Source organism: Carassius carassius, chromosome 14, assembly GCF_963082965.1.
Source record: "Carassius carassius chromosome 14, fCarCar2.1, whole genome shotgun sequence".
Taxonomy (NCBI): domain Eukaryota; kingdom Metazoa; phylum Chordata; class Actinopteri; order Cypriniformes; family Cyprinidae; genus Carassius; species Carassius carassius.
In genome coordinates this window covers 29,903,164-29,921,233 of record NC_081768.1, presented here as the reverse complement: position 1 = coordinate 29,921,233, position 18,070 = coordinate 29,903,164, and the positions used below count along the sequence as shown (strand labels likewise).

The window sequence follows — 18,070 nt, the reverse complement described above, 5'->3', positions numbered from 1 at the left end:
GCAGATACAAGGTGTTTGTAGGGACTCGTGTATCTGAGATTCAGGAGCTGACGGATCACCGGTCATGGAGGTATGTGGACACACAGAATAACCCCGCGGATGCTATCACCAGAGGGATGACACTATCCAACCTAGCCAAGCCAAACCAATTCAGCCAAGGTCCTGCCTTCCTTCGGCTATCACGTGAAAGATGGCCAGCCACAACTTCTTTCGTGGAGGTCACAGATGAGACAGAGATGAAGAGGTCTGCGTTCTGTGGCATTATGTCAGCCATTACGGCTCCAGAGATCCCAGCCACTGAAGACCACTCTACCTTTGAAGATCTCCTTGAGGCAACGAGTAGGTCACTGCATGGGGCGGCCTCCCAATCAAGCGCCCTCAGTGCAGATGACTACGCAGAAGCAGAACTCAGAACTCAGAATCCTTCAGAGAGCACAATATGATAGCTTTCCAGACGAAGTCAAGTGCCTACAAACAGGGAAAGCACTTCCATCCAGCAGTAGGCTCTTGTCACTTGCTCCAGAGTACGATGTCTCTAGGGGCCTTATCCGAGTAGGTGGTAGGCTGCGCCGTTCTACTAGTCTGGAAGATGATGTCGTACACCCAATTGTGCTGGAACCCAAGCACCATATTACCAAACTTATCATACGACAGTACGACAACAAGTTACACCATTCTGGATCGGAGAGGGTCTTCGCAGAGCTCAGGCGCAAGTTTTGGATCCTCCAAGGCCGAGAAGCTGTGCGTCGTCACCAAAGATCCTGCCCGGAGTGCCAGAAATGGAGAGCAAAGCCTGCGATTCCTAAGATGGCAGATCTGCCCCCTTGTCGTCTCCGCCTCCTGAAGCCTCCATTTTATTCAACAGGAGTAGACTGCTTTGGCCCATTCCAGGTCAAGCGAGGTCGGAGTATGGAAAAGAGATGGGGAATTGTTTTTAAGTGTATGACCACCAGGTGCATTCACCTCGATGTGCTGCCCAACATGGATACCGACTCGTTCCTTATGTCACTCAGAAGGTTCGTGGCTAGACGGGGAACTCCCTTCGAGCTTCTCTCTGACTGTGGGACCAACTTCCGCGGAGGGGAGCACGAGCTCAAGGCAAGTTTTGAGGCCATGTGCGTGGAGCTGCAGACTAAGTTGGCTAAGCACCAGATCCGTTTCCAGTTCAACCCACCAAATGCACCTCACTTTGGTGGAGCCTGGGAGCGGGAAGTCAGATCCATTAAGGCTGCACTCTATGTTACTCTGGGAGCACAGACAGTGACCGAAGAAGTCTTGCAGACAGTCCTGATTGAGGTGGAGGGAATCCTCAACTCCAAGCCACTGGGCTATGTGTCGACAGATGTAGCCGATGTGGATCCCGTGACCCCCAATTACCTCCTCATGGGGCGGCCCGACTCTTCGCTTCCTCAGGTGGTGTACCCTGAGTCTGAGATTCTCAGTCGAAGAAGATGGCGGCACAGTCAGGTGTTAGCTGACCAGTTTTGGACGCATTTCATACGGAACTACTTGCCTTTCTTGCAATCAAGGCAGAAATGGGTAAAGGACACAGAGAACATCACTGTGGGTACAGTGGTGATGGTAATTGACCAAAGGTTACCTCGTGCATTGTGGCCCGTGGGACGAGTCACAAAGACCATTAGGAGTGTCGATGGGAAAGTGAGGACTGCTGAGGTGCAGGTAGATGGGAGGACCTACGCCAGACCAGTGGCCAAGCTCATTGAGCTGCCAGCCATACCGGATAATGCCTCGACAGCAGCTCCTGTGGATAGTTGAGCCTCTCCAGGAGATAATTCACACCGTGAATTATGGGGCGGCTGTGCAAAAGGCTCAAGTGATGTGAATATGGACAGAGTATGTACAGCGAGTGTTCGTTCAGACCACGCCTTTTTTCTGACATGTTGCGACATGCCCTGGCTTGTAGAGAACGGCTGTCAGTTTAGTTTCAGTTTCAGTTGAGCTAATCTTCGCATTGTGTTCGTGTGCGTCAGTGACCACAAGTAAGTTGGAACTATATCATATAGATTATAGTTTATATTAGTAATTTATGTTAACGTTGATAGTCATTGACAGCCTTTATATCTGTTGTATGTGTGACTTATATGTTATTCCCATTGTGGTTACGTTTCGGGACATGTTTAGCACTGCTTGTTTAAGTGACTAGAGATAGTTATTCAGTTAACTAAATTGTGTTTATGGAAGTAATATTGATGTTTATTTCCTTTCATTTAGAACCACACCTACACTGTAACACCATAAGAAATAGTGCCTGTGCATCGCATCTGTATTCCCAAAGTGTGCATCTGTATTCCAGAAGTGATATATCTGTATTCCAAAGTGATATATTAAAGCCTTCAACATATATCTCTGCCTTCCGTGTCCTGACTAGACACCCCATATCGTTGACTAATTTTCATAACCAGAGCCCCATTACAATGCTATTTTCTTAACATGGTAAAAAATTATAAAAAGGGAGAGCTGCGACCAGTGTTGGGTAATTTACAAAAAAAAAAAAAAAAAAAGTAATCCACTACATACTGTATTACTAATTACTTATTTAAAATTGTAATTTGATTGCATTACTGATTATTGCATTTAAAAAAAGTAATCAGATTACTAATTACTTTAAAGTTTATTTTACTTGTTTGCGTTTATCAAACCTAAATACACTTCAAAGAGAAACTCATAGTTCTTTCATTAATTTAATAATGACTGAAAAAATACACAAGTAGCCTATTATTTTTATAACCTACACTCCCAATATCTACACAACATTTTTTGTTTTGTAAAATAAATAAAACAAATAGGGTGAGCTTTTTGCATTCAGTATCTGTGAATATCTTCCTGAAACGATCTAAAATGAATGAAAAAGACCTGAGAAATACAGTAGTATATCTAAAAAGCTTGAAGTTTCTATTATTAAATGAAGTAAGTCGTGTCGAAAACAAATATTCTCTGTTATTCTCTAATCCGTGTGAAACCAACGTGATGTACAGTCTTTCCCGTCTGAGCTCATCTATAATGTATCCGTGCACATCACGCGCTATAATCATTTATGCGAAACCAGGCTTGAGATGCGCGAACATTATAATTGTCCACATCACCTCCGTGTACAAAAAAAATAAAATAAATAATAATAATATTAATAATAATAATCTTTTTTTCGGTTTTGGAATTAAAGTGAATTTTGAATTGTGACGCCGACGCGTCTTAATGCAGATGATTTCATTTTGATGAGTCATTTACTTTTACTTATATCAGTTACTGTGACATAAACTTGTACACATCCACCTGTTGGAATTTTCCCAAACTATAATGCCAGACTTAAATATGCTGAGTGCAACATTTTGAAATATGATTCATACGAACAAAAAAAAACGACCTTTCATTGCATCTAAATGTTGTAGGATTCGTCAGCAGTTTAGCTCACATTCTCCAGTGATTTATTAAAGGGCATACTGACACGCAGAACATGATTTTTACTTCAGAATTTTTAACACTACATTTGTAACTTAAGTAACGTAATTTTATTGGCATGAGTAACTGTAATCAAATTATATATTTAAAACTTTACTGCATTACACTAACGCGTTATCCCCAACTCTGGTTGTGACACGTCCTAGTGAAGATGTTGATGAATCAAAGTGTGCTAATCATTTATTTGGTTTTTCCATCATTGACGCTGAACCGCCCAGCATATACATGCTATTTGAAATCTGCCATGTTTTCTATGGGAACGACTCTTCTTTGTGCAGATTTCTTTTTCTCATTCCAGCGGTGTTGAAGTTCTGAGAAGTCGAGACAGGCTTTTATTTTGAAACAGTGTTCGGTGTTTGGTGTTCGGTGGTCTCCGCACCGACGCGAATCACCCAAAGCGCGTAAAGACCCTGCTGTATCCGCGGACCTCTGCGTCCTCTGACCCCGCGTGACTCTGGAGTATCCACGCGGGATTGTGAGTCTGTGTGAGAGTTATACATAGAGAGAGAGAAAGAGGGAGAGCAGTTAAGAAGAAGAAGAAGAAGAAGGAGGAGGAGGCCACTCCTTTGATAAACTGTGCAAACGCAAACAAGCTCGCTCCATGCAGTTGCTGCTGGCTTATATTTACACTCAGCAGATGTGTTTGGATTGATACATCACTAGAGCTGAGTTTGGATTATTCCCGAGTCGGATCTTCAAAGAGGAAACAATGTAACCTGGTAACACACGAATGCAGGTGACCAAATTACTAACAGCTCTATTAGTACCACGGTATTAACCGAAGAGTCAGCTAAATATAACCGTAATCACGTCTGTATAACAAAGTACCATGCTCTTACTCTCTGATAAGTAACCAATATAACAGTATTGTTATTGGTAACACTTTTACAGTGTCCTGGTTATATGTTACATCTGTAAAAACAACGGAGTATAATGACCACCAACTAACCCTAAACCAAACCCTAACCTTACACGCTTTAATACCTATTAATCACAAGAATTGGATTGAATTACCATTAAACAATATGTTGGTTCCTTGGGATTATTTGAAGGAACTTGGAGTAGCTTTTAAATGAATTTATAATAATTAATAAACTGCACTTTTTGCAATAGCAGTTACCCTTACAAAAGTATGGTTATAGATATTGATGGTAACATGGTACTCTGATGTCTAAGCCTTACCCTCCATTATTTTTGGTAACACTTTGTTTTAGGTGTCCTTGTTACACAGTACTATTATAATAACAAAAAATTATGCATAATGACAAGTAACACTAAGCCTAACCCTAACCATATAGTAAGTGCATGTATTTAATCTTACTCAGTACTTAAATGTATAGTTACACTGTAACAAGGAGGCCTTAACCATATTTTGGTGGTTAAGACCTTAAACAGACCGACTGCAGCACATGAAATCCTGTGTGAGAGGTTGTGTGATGTGTGTAATTTGACCACGAACAGATGGGCTTCTCTGACGTTTTGGTGCTCAGAGAGAGTTTCACACATTTGTCTTGTGTGTGTTTTCTGTCCAGCTGCTGTATATAGCCCCATGCACTCTGTATATCACACACACTTCCTTGGTTATGTGCCTGACCTCATAACACCAGGCCAGAACCAACACTGGGATCCGGCTTTTGTTCTAAAAGCAGAACCAATAGGAAGGAAGGAAATCTAATCTAGTCAGTGAAATGCTCGCTTAACATATTTTAAAATATGGTATACGGTGATCTATAAATGTAGAAGTCAAATTAAATAAGATGTTCAGTGGTGAAAATGTTTATATGATTCAAAAGTGTTAGTGCATTAAAACAATTAAGAACATGACTGGAACGATCAGATGTGGTTGAATCTAATTTTAGCTATTTAAGGCCATAGTTTTGCCAGTTTATTTTATTAAAGGGGCCATAGAATGCATTGATACAATATTTTAAATTCTTCTCTGTTGTCCCGTGTGTGTTTATGAAGTTTAATCTCAAAATACCCCACAGATATTTTTTTATAGCTTGTTGAAATGGCCACTTTTAGGGTATGAGCCAAAACGCTCTGTTATCTGTGTCTGTCCCCTTTAAATGAAAATGAGCTGGTGCTCCCTCTTTAAGAGCTCATGCTCGTGGGCACACCACCGGTGTTACGGTTTAACTGCTGGCGACCGTGTTACTGACCTCACATTGCTTCCAAACACAATTTCTAACTACCACATTCCTATTTCCGACCATTCTGGAAGCACGTGAAGACAGCATTAGTGAAAACAGACAGAGACAATGGGAGCTTTAGCAACATTAGCCTTACAGAGAGCCAAGATGCTCTTTTGGACAACAAAATATGATGCTTATTAATTACTATGTCTGTAGTCTAGATGTTTGCGCATGAAGCATTAGTATCGATCCCTCTTTCAGAAGCAATCTTGTCAGAACTCCAGCTTAGCTGACCCTCGTTTGTCTCAGTAAAATGTTAGCACAATTGTATAGGGATTTTAAATTGTTTTTCCAGAACATTTCCTTTGAAAATCTTCTTTTGAAAATGTCCTCAGTGGTCTATGGAGACTTCATTGGTGCATCCCAGCACATGACACTTGTAATGTCGGTTTAGTGCTGATTGTACCTCCAGCAGCTACAGCAAGAGAACAGTAATGATGGACCGGTGCTTCTCACTCAGGGCTGTGTATGTGTTAATAGTGCAGAGAGCGTCACAAATGAGCGGGACTTTCCAGAGTATGACCTCATACTAGTGAGAAATCTGGAACTGCTCGTGTGGAGAGACGGTTCATGAATTACTAGGATTATAAAACTATGAGTGAGTGGATTTTTTTTTTACCATTTATACACTGCAGCCACACAACTGTGCTCAAACGCAGTGATTTTTGCGTTCTATGGCACCTTTAAGGCTGATCGTGTGAAAGACTTGTGTGTTATTGTTGTCTCAGGTTGGCTGCTGTATTCAGTTACCCAGCAGAAACGCGGGAGGCCTTAGTAACGTAACCTAATATGTAAGCGCTACTGTGGTGCTGCTATCTATTCAGCCTTCTTGGATTGCATTTTTGTGTTCATGTTCAAGATCCCTGCCACAGACAAAACTGTCGTCTTCTGTAGAGCTGCTTATGTCTGAAATGAACTGGTTTCAAAGCTGATGAACTGAAGTGAATCTGACAGGAGCGGTCACCTGCTGTAGAGCTGAGATCACTTCAGAACTATTGAGGTTTGCAGCATTCGCTCTGTTACTGAACTCAATCGATTTGAGCTGCATAGTGGCAATATTATCTTCTGTAGAGCTGCTTTCAAATTGCGTCCTAAGTGAATTTGGCCAGATTAACACTTGTTCTCCTGTTTATTACTGTAACTATATTAACAGCAGTTGTTCTGGCAAATTTATCCAGTTTTCAGGGTTATAATTGTTGTGAACTTCTTTTCATGACAGTTCAACAAATGTTCTCCCCTATTATCATTAATATAAAATAAACAAATAACTTTTTAATATTTAATATATAATTAAAATCTAGTATCGTTATGGTAGTATTTGTTGTACTTCCTTCAACGTAAACTGATTTAAATGTTGCATCCTTGGATTATATAACTCATGGTCACCATTCAGAATAGTAGAAATTCAAAGTCAAAGAAAATGTAAAGTCTAGATGCATTACAGTAAAAAATTATTTGGGGACAAGTGGGCTTATTTCTTATCAAAATAAAGTTGCGATGCGAAACAATCTACAAAAATAAATTGCTCATTCAAGATCCATCATGAAGTGGGAAGTCACAACCCAGAGCCACAGCAGGCCCTTACTCAATGGAAAGTGACCCAAAACACTCTAGTGTAGTCTAGTCATGATGCAGGAATCGACAATGATGTCAACAGATGTGCTGATGTGTCATAATGTGTGGGATTACAACTGATCTGTCTACTGCTTTCCTCAGACAGGCTGGAGTTGAGAAGATCCTAGAGCAGCACTAAGGTGGGCCGAAGTCACGTGAAAGCACAGAGCTGCCCCACACACACAGACACACACACACACACACATTGCAGTCATGCTGGAGGAGGACATGGAAGTGGCCATCAAGGTGGTGGTGGTGGGGAACGGAGCAGTCGGGAAGTCCAGTATGATCCAGCGATACTGCAAGGGCATCTTCACGAAGGACTACAAAAAGACCATCGGGGTTGACTTTCTGGAAAGACAGATCATGTAAGCATGCTTTCTGGCTGTCAATCAAGACATTTTATTTAAGCCGATGGGCAAGGCTATCTTAAATTAAATAATCAACACATTTAAATGGATTTAAGGAAATAAAGAAGATTTTGTTCAGAATCAATTTGAAATATTTGGAAATAATACTTTTTATTTTAAAATATGCACATATTCAGTGCTTCTCTTGGCTTATGCATAATACACCAAATCGGCTCCATTCATGTTTTGTGTTTGTTTGTTTTTTGCATCGCATTGATTATGAATTACATAAATCAAGTAAATTAGAAATACAGCATCATTCAACATTTCTATCATTATACAGTAGTCAAATATGAAATGTTTAGCTACCTTACATATAACATTGCACTCTTTCACCATTAAATCTGAGGCATCAGATTTGTATCAGTCTCTGTTAACAGTAAACTCCACCTTCTTTGATTTGATTGGCCATTTGAGTGCTTTTGACATGGGTGAGTGCTGAGGCAGACCAGGTTAAGATGAGACTGTTAATCATCCTGTGACAGCAAATATAGCGCTGAGTAATGGAGTACAGCAGAACGGGGGGGCAGCTTGCTGAATCTGACACAATGTCTGTGCTACAGTAGTGATGGAGGGCTTGTAGAGATGTACTGCGCTGTTCATAGTGCTGTAGATCAATTTACATTATGGACATGTGAGAGTGACAGAGAAACATGACATGAAAATCTTTTTGTCCAGAACATGTAAAAAGTGTACCAAGAATGAACATTTGAAAATCTAATATACTATAATTACATGTACTTAATTTTTGGAATCCAGTCATTACCCTGCACTGACTACACAGTAGCTACAGTATTCCCAGTATACAGTATACAAACAAAGCCTGGATCATTCACAGCTTTAAACAGAAATAAATGCCATTAAATCTGGTTCACGTTTGTCCAGACATATATGACAAGAAAACTTCTTGTTTGCATTTAAAAACGGAGTCTGACAAAAAGCATGCGGTGAAGATCAGGCAACTCCTTGGGAAAGGAGATCATCTTGCTTTTTTTAGCAGTAGTTCCTGGATCACAGTCTCTTTCCAATATAACGCGAGACGTGTTATCGGCAGTAAATGCCAGAGAAAATCTGTGCGGTTTACTGGTTGTACTCTTAAAGCGAAAAGAGGAACAAAATAGTTGCCAGTGGCTTCATCTGTTTCAGTGCTTAGTCAAACTGAGAATGAAAGCAGATGTGAATTGCAGCTGTAAGTCAAATTAGTTTCATCCAATTGTTTCACGTAATTAATGTGTTTTAATACATTTCAACAGTCTATTAGATATTAGGCCAACACATTTGTTTGTCTGCGTTTCAGAGTTAATGGCGAGGACGTCAGGCTGATGTTGTGGGACACGGCGGGACAGGAGGAGTTTGATGCCATCACTAAGGCCTATTACAGAGGTGAGTGTGTTAGAAACGCTGTGCACGTGTGTTTGTCTGGGAGCTGGAGCGGGTTAGTGAGCGGTGTTTGGTCCTGCAGGCGCTCAGGCCTGTGTGCTGGTCTTCTCCACCTCCGACAGAGAGTCCTTCGAGGCCATCAGCAGCTGGAGGGAGAAGGTGGAGACGGAGGTCGGGGACATACCCACCGTCCTGGTGCAGAACAAGATCGATCTGCTGGACGACACAGTTATCAAAAAGTAAGACTGAAAGAATCAGTGTCAGCGACTGTAGAGACTGATGTGGTGAAAGGATAAATTCCCTACATTTTTGTCATTGATATCGTTATCGCAATAAATATCAGACGTGATCATGATATATTTTTAAGCCCATATCACCCATCCCTAGTGTAAACGTATATATCTTTAGGAAAATGACTAATCGATTCACTAGATAAGACCCTTATTCCTCAGATAGGATGGTGTAGAGCTCTTTGAAGCTGCATTTTTAGCCTTCACTCCGTTGAGCACCACTGAAGTCCACTATATGGAGAAAAATCATGTTTTACTCAAAAATCCTAATTTGTTTCCAACTGAAGAAAGAACATCTTGGATGACATGGGGGTAAACTGTCAGGAAATGTTTATTCTGGAAGTGGACTTATCCTTTAATGCAGTGGTTCCCAAACTTTTCCATTCCACGACCCACCTAGACAAGTGTAATATATTTCACGACCCACCAAAATATTAAAAAAAAAAAAAAAACAACGAGTGAAATTACTTTAAACCTAATCTTACTTAAAATTTTTATGACAGAAATTAAGTATTTAAGAAAAATAACCATTTTATTTTAGAGTACAACTGAAAATTTCACTACAAATTTACAAGTTTTAATTTTTGTTTACTGGCGTTAAAATATGTAGTGTCCATAAAAACGTGAAGCAGGCTCACTCCAGTGAAGTGTGATCTGCGCTGCTGTGTTTTGTTGCATTCATGATCCTTCCGTGTGTGTCGGCGAGAACGGAGCACAATCCAACACTTTTTTAGAAAAGCATAAGAAGCAAAGCAGAACTATCTAAAACAGTTTGGAGATTAAAATAATTGTGAAATAGGTAAAAAAAGACCGATTGAACCTTTTAATGACATTGCTCTGAGACCTTCAAAACACGCAACGCACACGGACTTAATTGCAATTTGAAAATCACACTAAGGATATTGCAGTTCATTATTAATGTTGGTGGGCTATATCGTTGTGATGAGTGGGTTCCCAGTTCCCGCCTCCTTCTTCCTGTGATTGTGAAGATTTTAATGTTTTACACTGGTGCCGAAGCCAGGGAGGAAGGAGGGGCGCGCTGCCGAAGATCCTTCGCCGCTGGGGTGAATCCGCAGTGCCATCGAGCAGGGCGAAGGAGTCTGCCGCCGAGGGTGCTCGATGTGGTGGGCTGGAGTGAGTTGCCGGGGGGGGGGGGGCGAACTCACTCCAGCCCACCGCCTCGATGACTCCTTCGTGGAAAGAGGTGGGAACCGGCGGACAATCAAACAAAGTTTTAATAACCAAATAAACACAAAACAGCGCGACAGCCCCTCTCGGATGACTGCCGTGCACAAATAAAAAACAAACACAAAATAAAACCCAGGCCTGGTCCTCTCTCGTCCTTCACTGTCATCGCTCCTCTTTTGTATCTTTCCGATCTCCTCCGTGGTTCTTGAGACCGGTGAGTGTTGCTCATTTCCCAATCACTCCACCGGCCTAGCTCTGTTCCCATGGCACTAGGCCCCGCCCCACTCGTCACATTCGTGCAGCCCTAGACTGAACTGTGTTAGTGTCTGTGTGTCATTGAAACGCAAAATTAGCTGCAGCCAAGTGACTTTGTGCGACCCACCTTGTTCCATTCCGTGACCCACGAGTGGGTCGCGACCCACAGTTTGAAAACCCCTGCTTTAATGCATTGGTCTCAAACTCCATTCCTGGAGGGCCACAGCTCTGCACAGTTTAGCTCCTGATCCAGCTAATCCAGCTCTTCAGAAACTTCCCAGCAGGTGTGATTAGGAGCTGTGGCCCTCCAGGAATTGAGTTTGAGACCACTGCTTTCATGTAAATCCTTCTGTGTCCTGTCTTCAGTGAAGAGGCTGAAGGTCTCGCTAAAAAGCTGAAGTTGAGATTCTATCGGACGTCAGTGAAAGAGGATCTCAACGTCAGTGAAGGTGTGCGATATAGCATTTCATTTCATGAAACTGATTTGCGATCAACTGTAAAATAACCCCTTTTTGTTATGTTGTAGTTTTTAAGTATCTAGCTGACAAATATCTGCAACGGCTCAAGCAGCAGTCGGCAGAAGAGACCGAGGTTGTTCATTCATCCAGCAATAAAATAGGTGAGAATTCTTTCAAAAGAAATGATACTTTTATTAGGGACAGGAATTAGACATCGCATGATCCAATCTGATTTCCATTCTTGGAATCACAATCTTGATCTACATTTTTTTCGTATTAATTATTTAGCTTATTGACTTTAAAGTGCTTCTAATATGGGTTATGAAAGGTTCATATTTTGGTTCCCCCACAACAGGTTGACATGCATGCAAGGTCAAAAAACACTTTCATTGTCTTATAGTATGCATTTATTTTTACCTTATTTGCTCAGACTCGCAAACGATTTGTTTTCCCAAACCCCTTCTTGGCATGACGCGAGCGGATTGGTCCACATCTTGCCTGTAATGCCTGATAAAGCAGTGTTTGTGAGTAACTGTTTGCGGGGAAAACACAATTTTTTCCGCCCCAAAAGCAACACCTAGTGGAAAAAAATTGATATGCTAACATAAATATGCTAATGTTTCGTGTTAACTTCAACCTGAAACTGCTTGGGATTTGATTTAAACAATTCCGAGTGGACTCTTTCTTTTAAACGAGACGGTAACCTTACACACGGTGCACTTTCAGATTTAAACCTTGGCAGGATGTTTTCATTTACTTAGAGCTGTGTTACACACTGCATGGAAGGTCATTTTTAAAAAATCCATAATGAATCAATTTAAAAAGTGTATTTGTTCATTTTTATTAAATTACCACGAGTGGGCTACTATTTAAAGTAATTATAAATAATAACTATGCACATTCACAAGCAATAAACAAAAAGTGCTTTCGGTATCTGAGAGTGTATCACCGTTATGGCGTTTTCTCCTTTCTCAGCATAGATGCTATTTGATTGTTACTGATGACATCACAGATACATATTCTATTAATTTTTATTACAACACTTCTACACTGTTCATTTCAGTTTAGCTTTAGCATGACTTTTTTAGATTCTCGTGACACATTTCTTACTCCTTCAGGTGTTTTCAACACTAGCGGCGGCAGTCATCCCAACCAGACCGCCGGCGATCTGAGCGGCCGTGAGGTCATAAACCTGCGCCCAAACAAGCAGAGGACCAAGAAAACCAAAAAGCCCTTCGGTAGCTGCAGACTGCTCTGATTCACGTGTGCCTGGCAGGGAACCGGACGCTTCATTAGCGCTAATTAGAGTTGAAGAGAAGAAGGTGTGCAATCCAGAGCAGATCTGTCATGATCAGTACATCATGGGCTTCTGCTGACGGACACTGCTAGTGTTTCTGCCATTAGTGGCATCACAGAATCAGTAAATTGGAGGTCTGTTGAGCTATTTTTGTATTGTGTATTGATGAGTAGGCCTAAATCTTTTGGACACTGCCCTTCCTCACATTTGAACAATAGTTGTGACTCAAAATTTAGATGAATCAAATATATTTTCTCACAGTCAAATAGTTGGTGAGTTATTCCATGTGGTACACAGCAGGGTAATTTTCTCTAATTTACCTTGCACACCATTTGTGCATTTGGACTCTTCATCGTTAGTGCAGTATGTTTGTATCGATGGAGGTGCATCATTTGCTGTCACAATCTTCCCTTAAAAGTTATGTTCATTTGTTGTTTCTTATATGAACGTCGTCACAAGTTTCAGTCCATATGTTCTTATAGGTATTTTTGTATGAAAGATGTAGTAATGACTTGCTTAAATTCAAAACATTTAACACCGTGCCAAAATTTCACCGCAAGTCAGATTTTTAATCATTTTTTTTCATTGATATGCATCAGAAGTGGGATTATATGGAAAGATATTCTTTTGGGATATAGGAAAGTTTTTTTTTTTTTTCGGTTGCTGGCAACACAGCCAGATATTACAGTGTAAAACAACACACTCTAGACGCCAGACGCCAAACTAAACTGAAGTCATCATAAATGTACAGTGAATGTTCAGTATATCGCTCAACCCTTCTCACTGCTACATATTTACTGTACATGTGCACCAATTATTATGGTGCCTACATTTTTGTGCCTATATTTTTGCATTCATGAAAAACACTGCTATATGTGAATTACTGAATCAACTGGAAAGTAAATGCACATTTAAAATCCACTGATCCATGAATTTACAATCAATGTATAAAACTTTCCAAATATATTTGAGTAACAGTTAGAGATGACCAAGATTGAGATCCTGTTTAACATTGGACTAAACTGCACTGATAGTATTAACATGACCTTCAGCACAGTATTGGGCTTTACATATGTACAGGAATCCACCAAGGAAGATTTCAGAACCGTGTCGAACTAAAAATGTGTGTTTCTAGAGGATCTATGACGGAGTCCCAGAGCCTTAACCACTGAAGCCATTAGAAACGCACCAGTCACAACTGATCTTGTGTGATTTTACTGAAAATTGATGTGCTAAATGTTTTACTATAGACCCAACATTCCCTCTCTGAGTTTTATATTTGAATCAATCAGAGGATGTTCCAGAATGGTTTTGATCTGATGTCTGATGAGTTTGAGCAGGTAATAATAATCTGTTCACTTCTTTAAATATGGCCCAACTCTTGATTGATTGTATTTATTCATGAATGGCATGCCTCGTGTTTGTTTGAATGTGGAATCATGGTACTTCGCCACAACAGCCTTCATGTTTACAGCTTGTGTTCAGTGGCTCGATGTGATGAATGTTGGTTTTCTCCTTTGCTGCAGTGACATAATGGTGACACTACAATGAACTAAAGGCACTTTATTTATCTGATATAATTCCTGATCATGTTATTGCTTGGTTATCTTAAATATACAGTTTCTAATACAAGTACTGCTTAATTTCTTTTTTCCCTTTTCTTCTGACTTTCTAGTAGACGTTGAGAATATGCCAGCAGCACCGGTTACTAGCTTCACTTGAAGTGATGTGTCTGTTTCTGACTGTATGATTAATGGTTGGGTGGTTGTCAGAGAAGGACAAATAAAGTTGTAGCTGTTTTATTTTCGTGGTACTTTTTTTATCATACTGTGACAACCTTATACATGCATGTTTACAAAATGTTGTGAATACTTAAAAAACAGAAAACATAATCCACAGTGCCAAAGAAAACCTAGACTGTGACTTTAAACTGCCTACTCACACTTAAACCTAATATTAATAATATATATATAATTTAATATTGGCATCTTCTGTCATAAAGTTTTGTGACCGATTTACAAAAGAAAAAAATCTGAAACAGCCCTTCATTGTCATATAATCACTGTAACACGAGGTTTAGATTTTGATTAAATTGTCAAAGGCTTATACAGTTATGAACTTCACATTGTCTTGAAATGGAGAATCCATAAACTGTAGAAAACCTGTGCATTTTAATGTAATGAGGCAGAAATGGCCTATTTTCTCTCTATATTTAAAAATCTCAAACAACTGAAAACAAAAAACAAAAGGTATTATTTCTCATTTTAAGAGCCACTCCAAAAGTGATTAAGAATCTAAACAGCAGTGTTATCAAAGGCAGGTTGTGTTTGGCAGTAGTGTGTTCTCCTGCTGCACCAGTCTGTGTTGTTCTTCACTGTAAAGATGAACCTGACGGCCGAATGTGAGATTCCCAGCACGCTGAGAGCCCAACGCTCTCATTAGAATGTACAGAGCAAGCGAGAAAACCATGTGTAGCTGCTCTAAAAATAAACGCTCACGAGCCAGGAAAATCATATTCATGGGCCTTCCAGCGGGAATGCTAGTAGATCCCAACAGAATTACAGTGATTTAGCATTTTCATATTAGTTAATAAATCAAAAACACAATGTTAGTGTTAGTGTTTTTCTGTAAGGGAAAAGCACTGAAGTAAAAGCTAAATAAATAGGCATATGCATAAGACCAAGATGCCATCAGTGGTAATAAAACCTACAAATCTATTTGTGACCCTGGACCACGAAACCTAAGGAGCACGGTTATATTTGTAGCAATAGCCAAAAATATATTGCGTGGATCAAAATTATCGATTTTTCTTTTGTACCAAAAATCATTATGATATTATGTAAAGATCATGTTCCATGAAGATATTTTGTACATTTCCTACCATAAATACATAAAAAACATACTTTTGATTAGTAATATGCATTGCTAAGAACTTAATTTGGCCAACTTTATAATTATAAATTCATAATTCATAGTCATATTTCTGCCAAATTCAGCCCTAGCAATTCATACATCAATGGCAAGCTTATTTATTCAGATGATGGTCAAAACAATTGACCCCTTATGACTGTTATTGTGGTCCAGGGTCATATATCAGTTATGTCCCTGATACAACACACGCATCATGGAGACGTCTATTTGATGTCTGAATTTACATCTGCAAGACGTATTATTTGGTGTTTGTTCAACCGCAATATGTCTATAGGACATTTTGTTTTAGATGTCAAATAGATGTTTATTAGATGTCTTTGTTTATAATTTAGAATGAATGTAAACTGACATCTTACAGACATCTGCACACAGATGCTTTCCAGATCAATGATCTTTAACAGACATCTTGCAGATGTACGTGTGCTATCCTTTAACAGACATCTGCAATTGCAGATAGTACATAGCAGACGAGCAAACACTAAAAATATGTCTTGCAGACGTCTCCGTGATGTAGGTGTGCTATCAGGGAAAGGCACGTGTGGCGCGCGTCAGTCACTCAGCCTCTATTTGCCATTGCTAAGACTGGAATGATCAACTTTCTGGTTATCCATGATTTGAATGGTTTTCTCTGCGTGGTCTATGTTCCTGATGAGGGTTTCGAGGCGCCTCTTGATCTTCTTCTGGTCCTCCAGGGCGCAGCTGATCACGACGCTCTGAAACTTCTGATCCAGAGGCACAGGAGGCGCGTCGGTCACACACGCCGCGTGAAGGGCCTGCAGACGCTTTCTGCCCCCCTCCATGTCCTCCAGCACCTTCCCAGTGATCTCATCGATGATGGCCGTGGCTTTCTTCAAGGCCTCTTCCTGCTGCTCGTTTCGGATCGTATCCACAGAAATGCTCACTGTTAATGTCCTGCCCAGGAGTCTCGAGGCGGTCAGAGAGAGCTCTTCCCTTTCCCCTGAAATAAAAGTTGAAATTTAGTTTATATGTTATCCATTAGAGTTCACAAGCGGAGGTCATGCAGCACGGAGGGCGTACCGTCACAAACGCTCCTCAGTTCCTGACTGTTTCGTATGGACTGGATCATCTCAATTAAACACTCTCTCTCCTGCTCCATAGCAGTGGCTTCCTCACGAAGAGCCTCCACCCTGAGAGAGACTTACTGAGATCATTTCATTCCAGATACAACCCTGAAAACTATGAAAAACACCCAGCAACAACAATGCAACAACTGTTTTAGCTGTAATTTGCTATTACAGCTGTCCTAAAAACGAATACAAATCCACCTTCACAATGTAATCTTATGTATGCTAGTGTCACGTTTTATTGCCTGTTGTTAACCATGATTGGACTTAATCCATTAAAATTCTTACATTAAGAAGTGTATCTAAAATCTGCTTAAACTATATATACATACACGCACACACACACAAACACACATATACATATATACACATTTATAAAAAAAAATAAATAAAAAAAAAATATATATATATATATATATGTTTGTACATGAAAACTTCCATTTACAGTATTCTAAGAACTATATTATATTAATCCACACACTACTTGTATTCTGTTCCGGCGATGGAAAAATGCATTCACTTTGCATGAGTCGAGTCAAGACTTAGTGGGTCTTCCTGGATTTAGTCTGTACCGATCAGACAATCAATATCTTACCTCGTCTCAATCTGATCCAGACTCTCCAGTAATCGTCCGGACCGGTCCGCCATCGAAAGCGTTCGGCTGAATTTGCCTTTGGATGCATCGTTCATTTTAGCGTTGATTTTCGCTTGTGCCATAGCTGCTACTAGTCACGTTAATTAATGATTTGAAGGGTGCAGTGACCTATATACTATAGGATAAACCGGAGCAGACCACCCGAGCAATATAGCGATGTCCGGTCCTCCAATGAATCGTCCACTCTTTGAAAGATTCAGTCGAATCGATTCGCACAGCGTTTGCAAATCTCCAACTGTAAAGTGAGTGACACGTTGAGCTATACACATTCAACACAACCATTTTCAAACATGAGACATTTATCTGGCACAAAACATAGCCAGTTGTAGTGCTGTAGAAAGTGACAGCGTCAAAATGGTAGTAGTATTGCCGAATCCTTAACTTTTCATTTTAAAGTGATGTGATATATTCTAAAAGTGATGGTGTTATAAAGTAGAAAATGACAATGTAATTATTTATTTAATATCAAACTAAATATTTATGCTGCAACTTTGCATGGCCCACGTGGACTACTTTGTGTGATGACTGAAAAATTCACTGGATAGAACCTGTTCGTTTAAATGAATCATCCAAAAGAACCGGTTCGTTGAAATGAATCGGACTTCGCGGCGCTTATCGACCACGTTCTAGCGGTTTCCAGCGGTCTTCAATAACATCTCCAAACATGGGCTGGAACTTCCCTTGGTAATACACTCCTTCAGACAAGAGTGGAGGAGTTCACCTCGGAGATTTCAGAGGAAGGTGGGATTCATTTTTAGAGTCAAGGGCCAAGATGACATCACCAAAAAGACAAAAACCAGAACACAATGAGATTTCTCAGACAGGAACACGCATG

At 40.2% G+C, this 18,070-nt stretch overlaps 2 protein-coding genes across 3 annotated transcripts; one reads left to right on the top strand and one right to left on the bottom strand.

The window, feature by feature from the left end:
* Positions 1–4,152: 4,152 nt before the first annotated feature.
* Positions 4,153–12,830, top strand: LOC132156633 (ras-related protein Rab-23). 2 transcript variants are annotated; one of them, XM_059565573.1, is made up of 7 exons: positions 4,153–4,213; positions 7,393–7,654; positions 8,994–9,079; positions 9,159–9,315; positions 11,176–11,258; positions 11,336–11,428; positions 12,386–12,830. In XM_059565573.1, the coding sequence occupies exons 2-7, from the start codon at positions 7,500–7,502 to the stop codon at positions 12,523–12,525; spliced, it is 714 nt and encodes a 237-aa protein (XP_059421556.1). In that variant the 5' UTR covers positions 4,153–4,213; positions 7,393–7,499; the 3' UTR covers positions 12,526–12,830. The 2 variants fall into 2 exon arrangements, with proteins under 2 accessions (XP_059421556.1, XP_059421555.1); XM_059565572.1 differs by having other exon boundaries at positions 7,389–7,654.
* Positions 12,831–15,990: 3,160 nt separating this feature from the next.
* On the bottom strand, positions 15,991–17,428 carry LOC132156632 (BAG family molecular chaperone regulator 2-like). Its single transcript, XM_059565571.1, has 3 exons — positions 17,176–17,428; positions 16,534–16,643; positions 15,991–16,453 (listed from the first exon to the last, which is right to left on the bottom strand). The coding sequence occupies exons 1-3, from the start codon at positions 17,295–17,297 to the stop codon at positions 16,059–16,061; spliced, it is 627 nt and encodes a 208-aa protein (XP_059421554.1). The 5' UTR covers positions 17,298–17,428; the 3' UTR covers positions 15,991–16,058.
* Between the last annotated feature and the right edge of the window lie 642 nt (positions 17,429–18,070).

Bases quoted from the DNA above. Each gene is read 5' to 3' on its own strand.
- LOC132156633 (XM_059565573.1), top strand. From the start codon at position 7,500: ATGCTGGAGGAGGACATGGAAGTGGCCATCAAGGTGGTGGTGGTGGGG. The intron at 9,080-9,158 runs GTGAGTGTGTTA...TTGGTCCTGCAG, and splicing joins CACTAAGGCCTATTACAGAG to GCGCTCAGGCCTGTGTGCTG. The intron at 11,259-11,335 runs GTGTGCGATATA...GTTATGTTGTAG, and splicing joins GGATCTCAACGTCAGTGAAG to TTTTTAAGTATCTAGCTGAC.
- LOC132156632 (XM_059565571.1), bottom strand. From the start codon at position 17,297: ATGGCACAAGCGAAAATCAACGCTAAAATGAACGATGCATCCAAAGGC. The intron at 16,644-17,175 runs GTAAGATATTGA...AGTCTCTCTCAG, and splicing joins CTGGATCAGATTGAGACGAG to GGTGGAGGCTCTTCGTGAGG. The intron at 16,454-16,533 runs GTACGCCCTCCG...CTTTTATTTCAG, and splicing joins ACTGAGGAGCGTTTGTGACG to GGGAAAGGGAAGAGCTCTCT.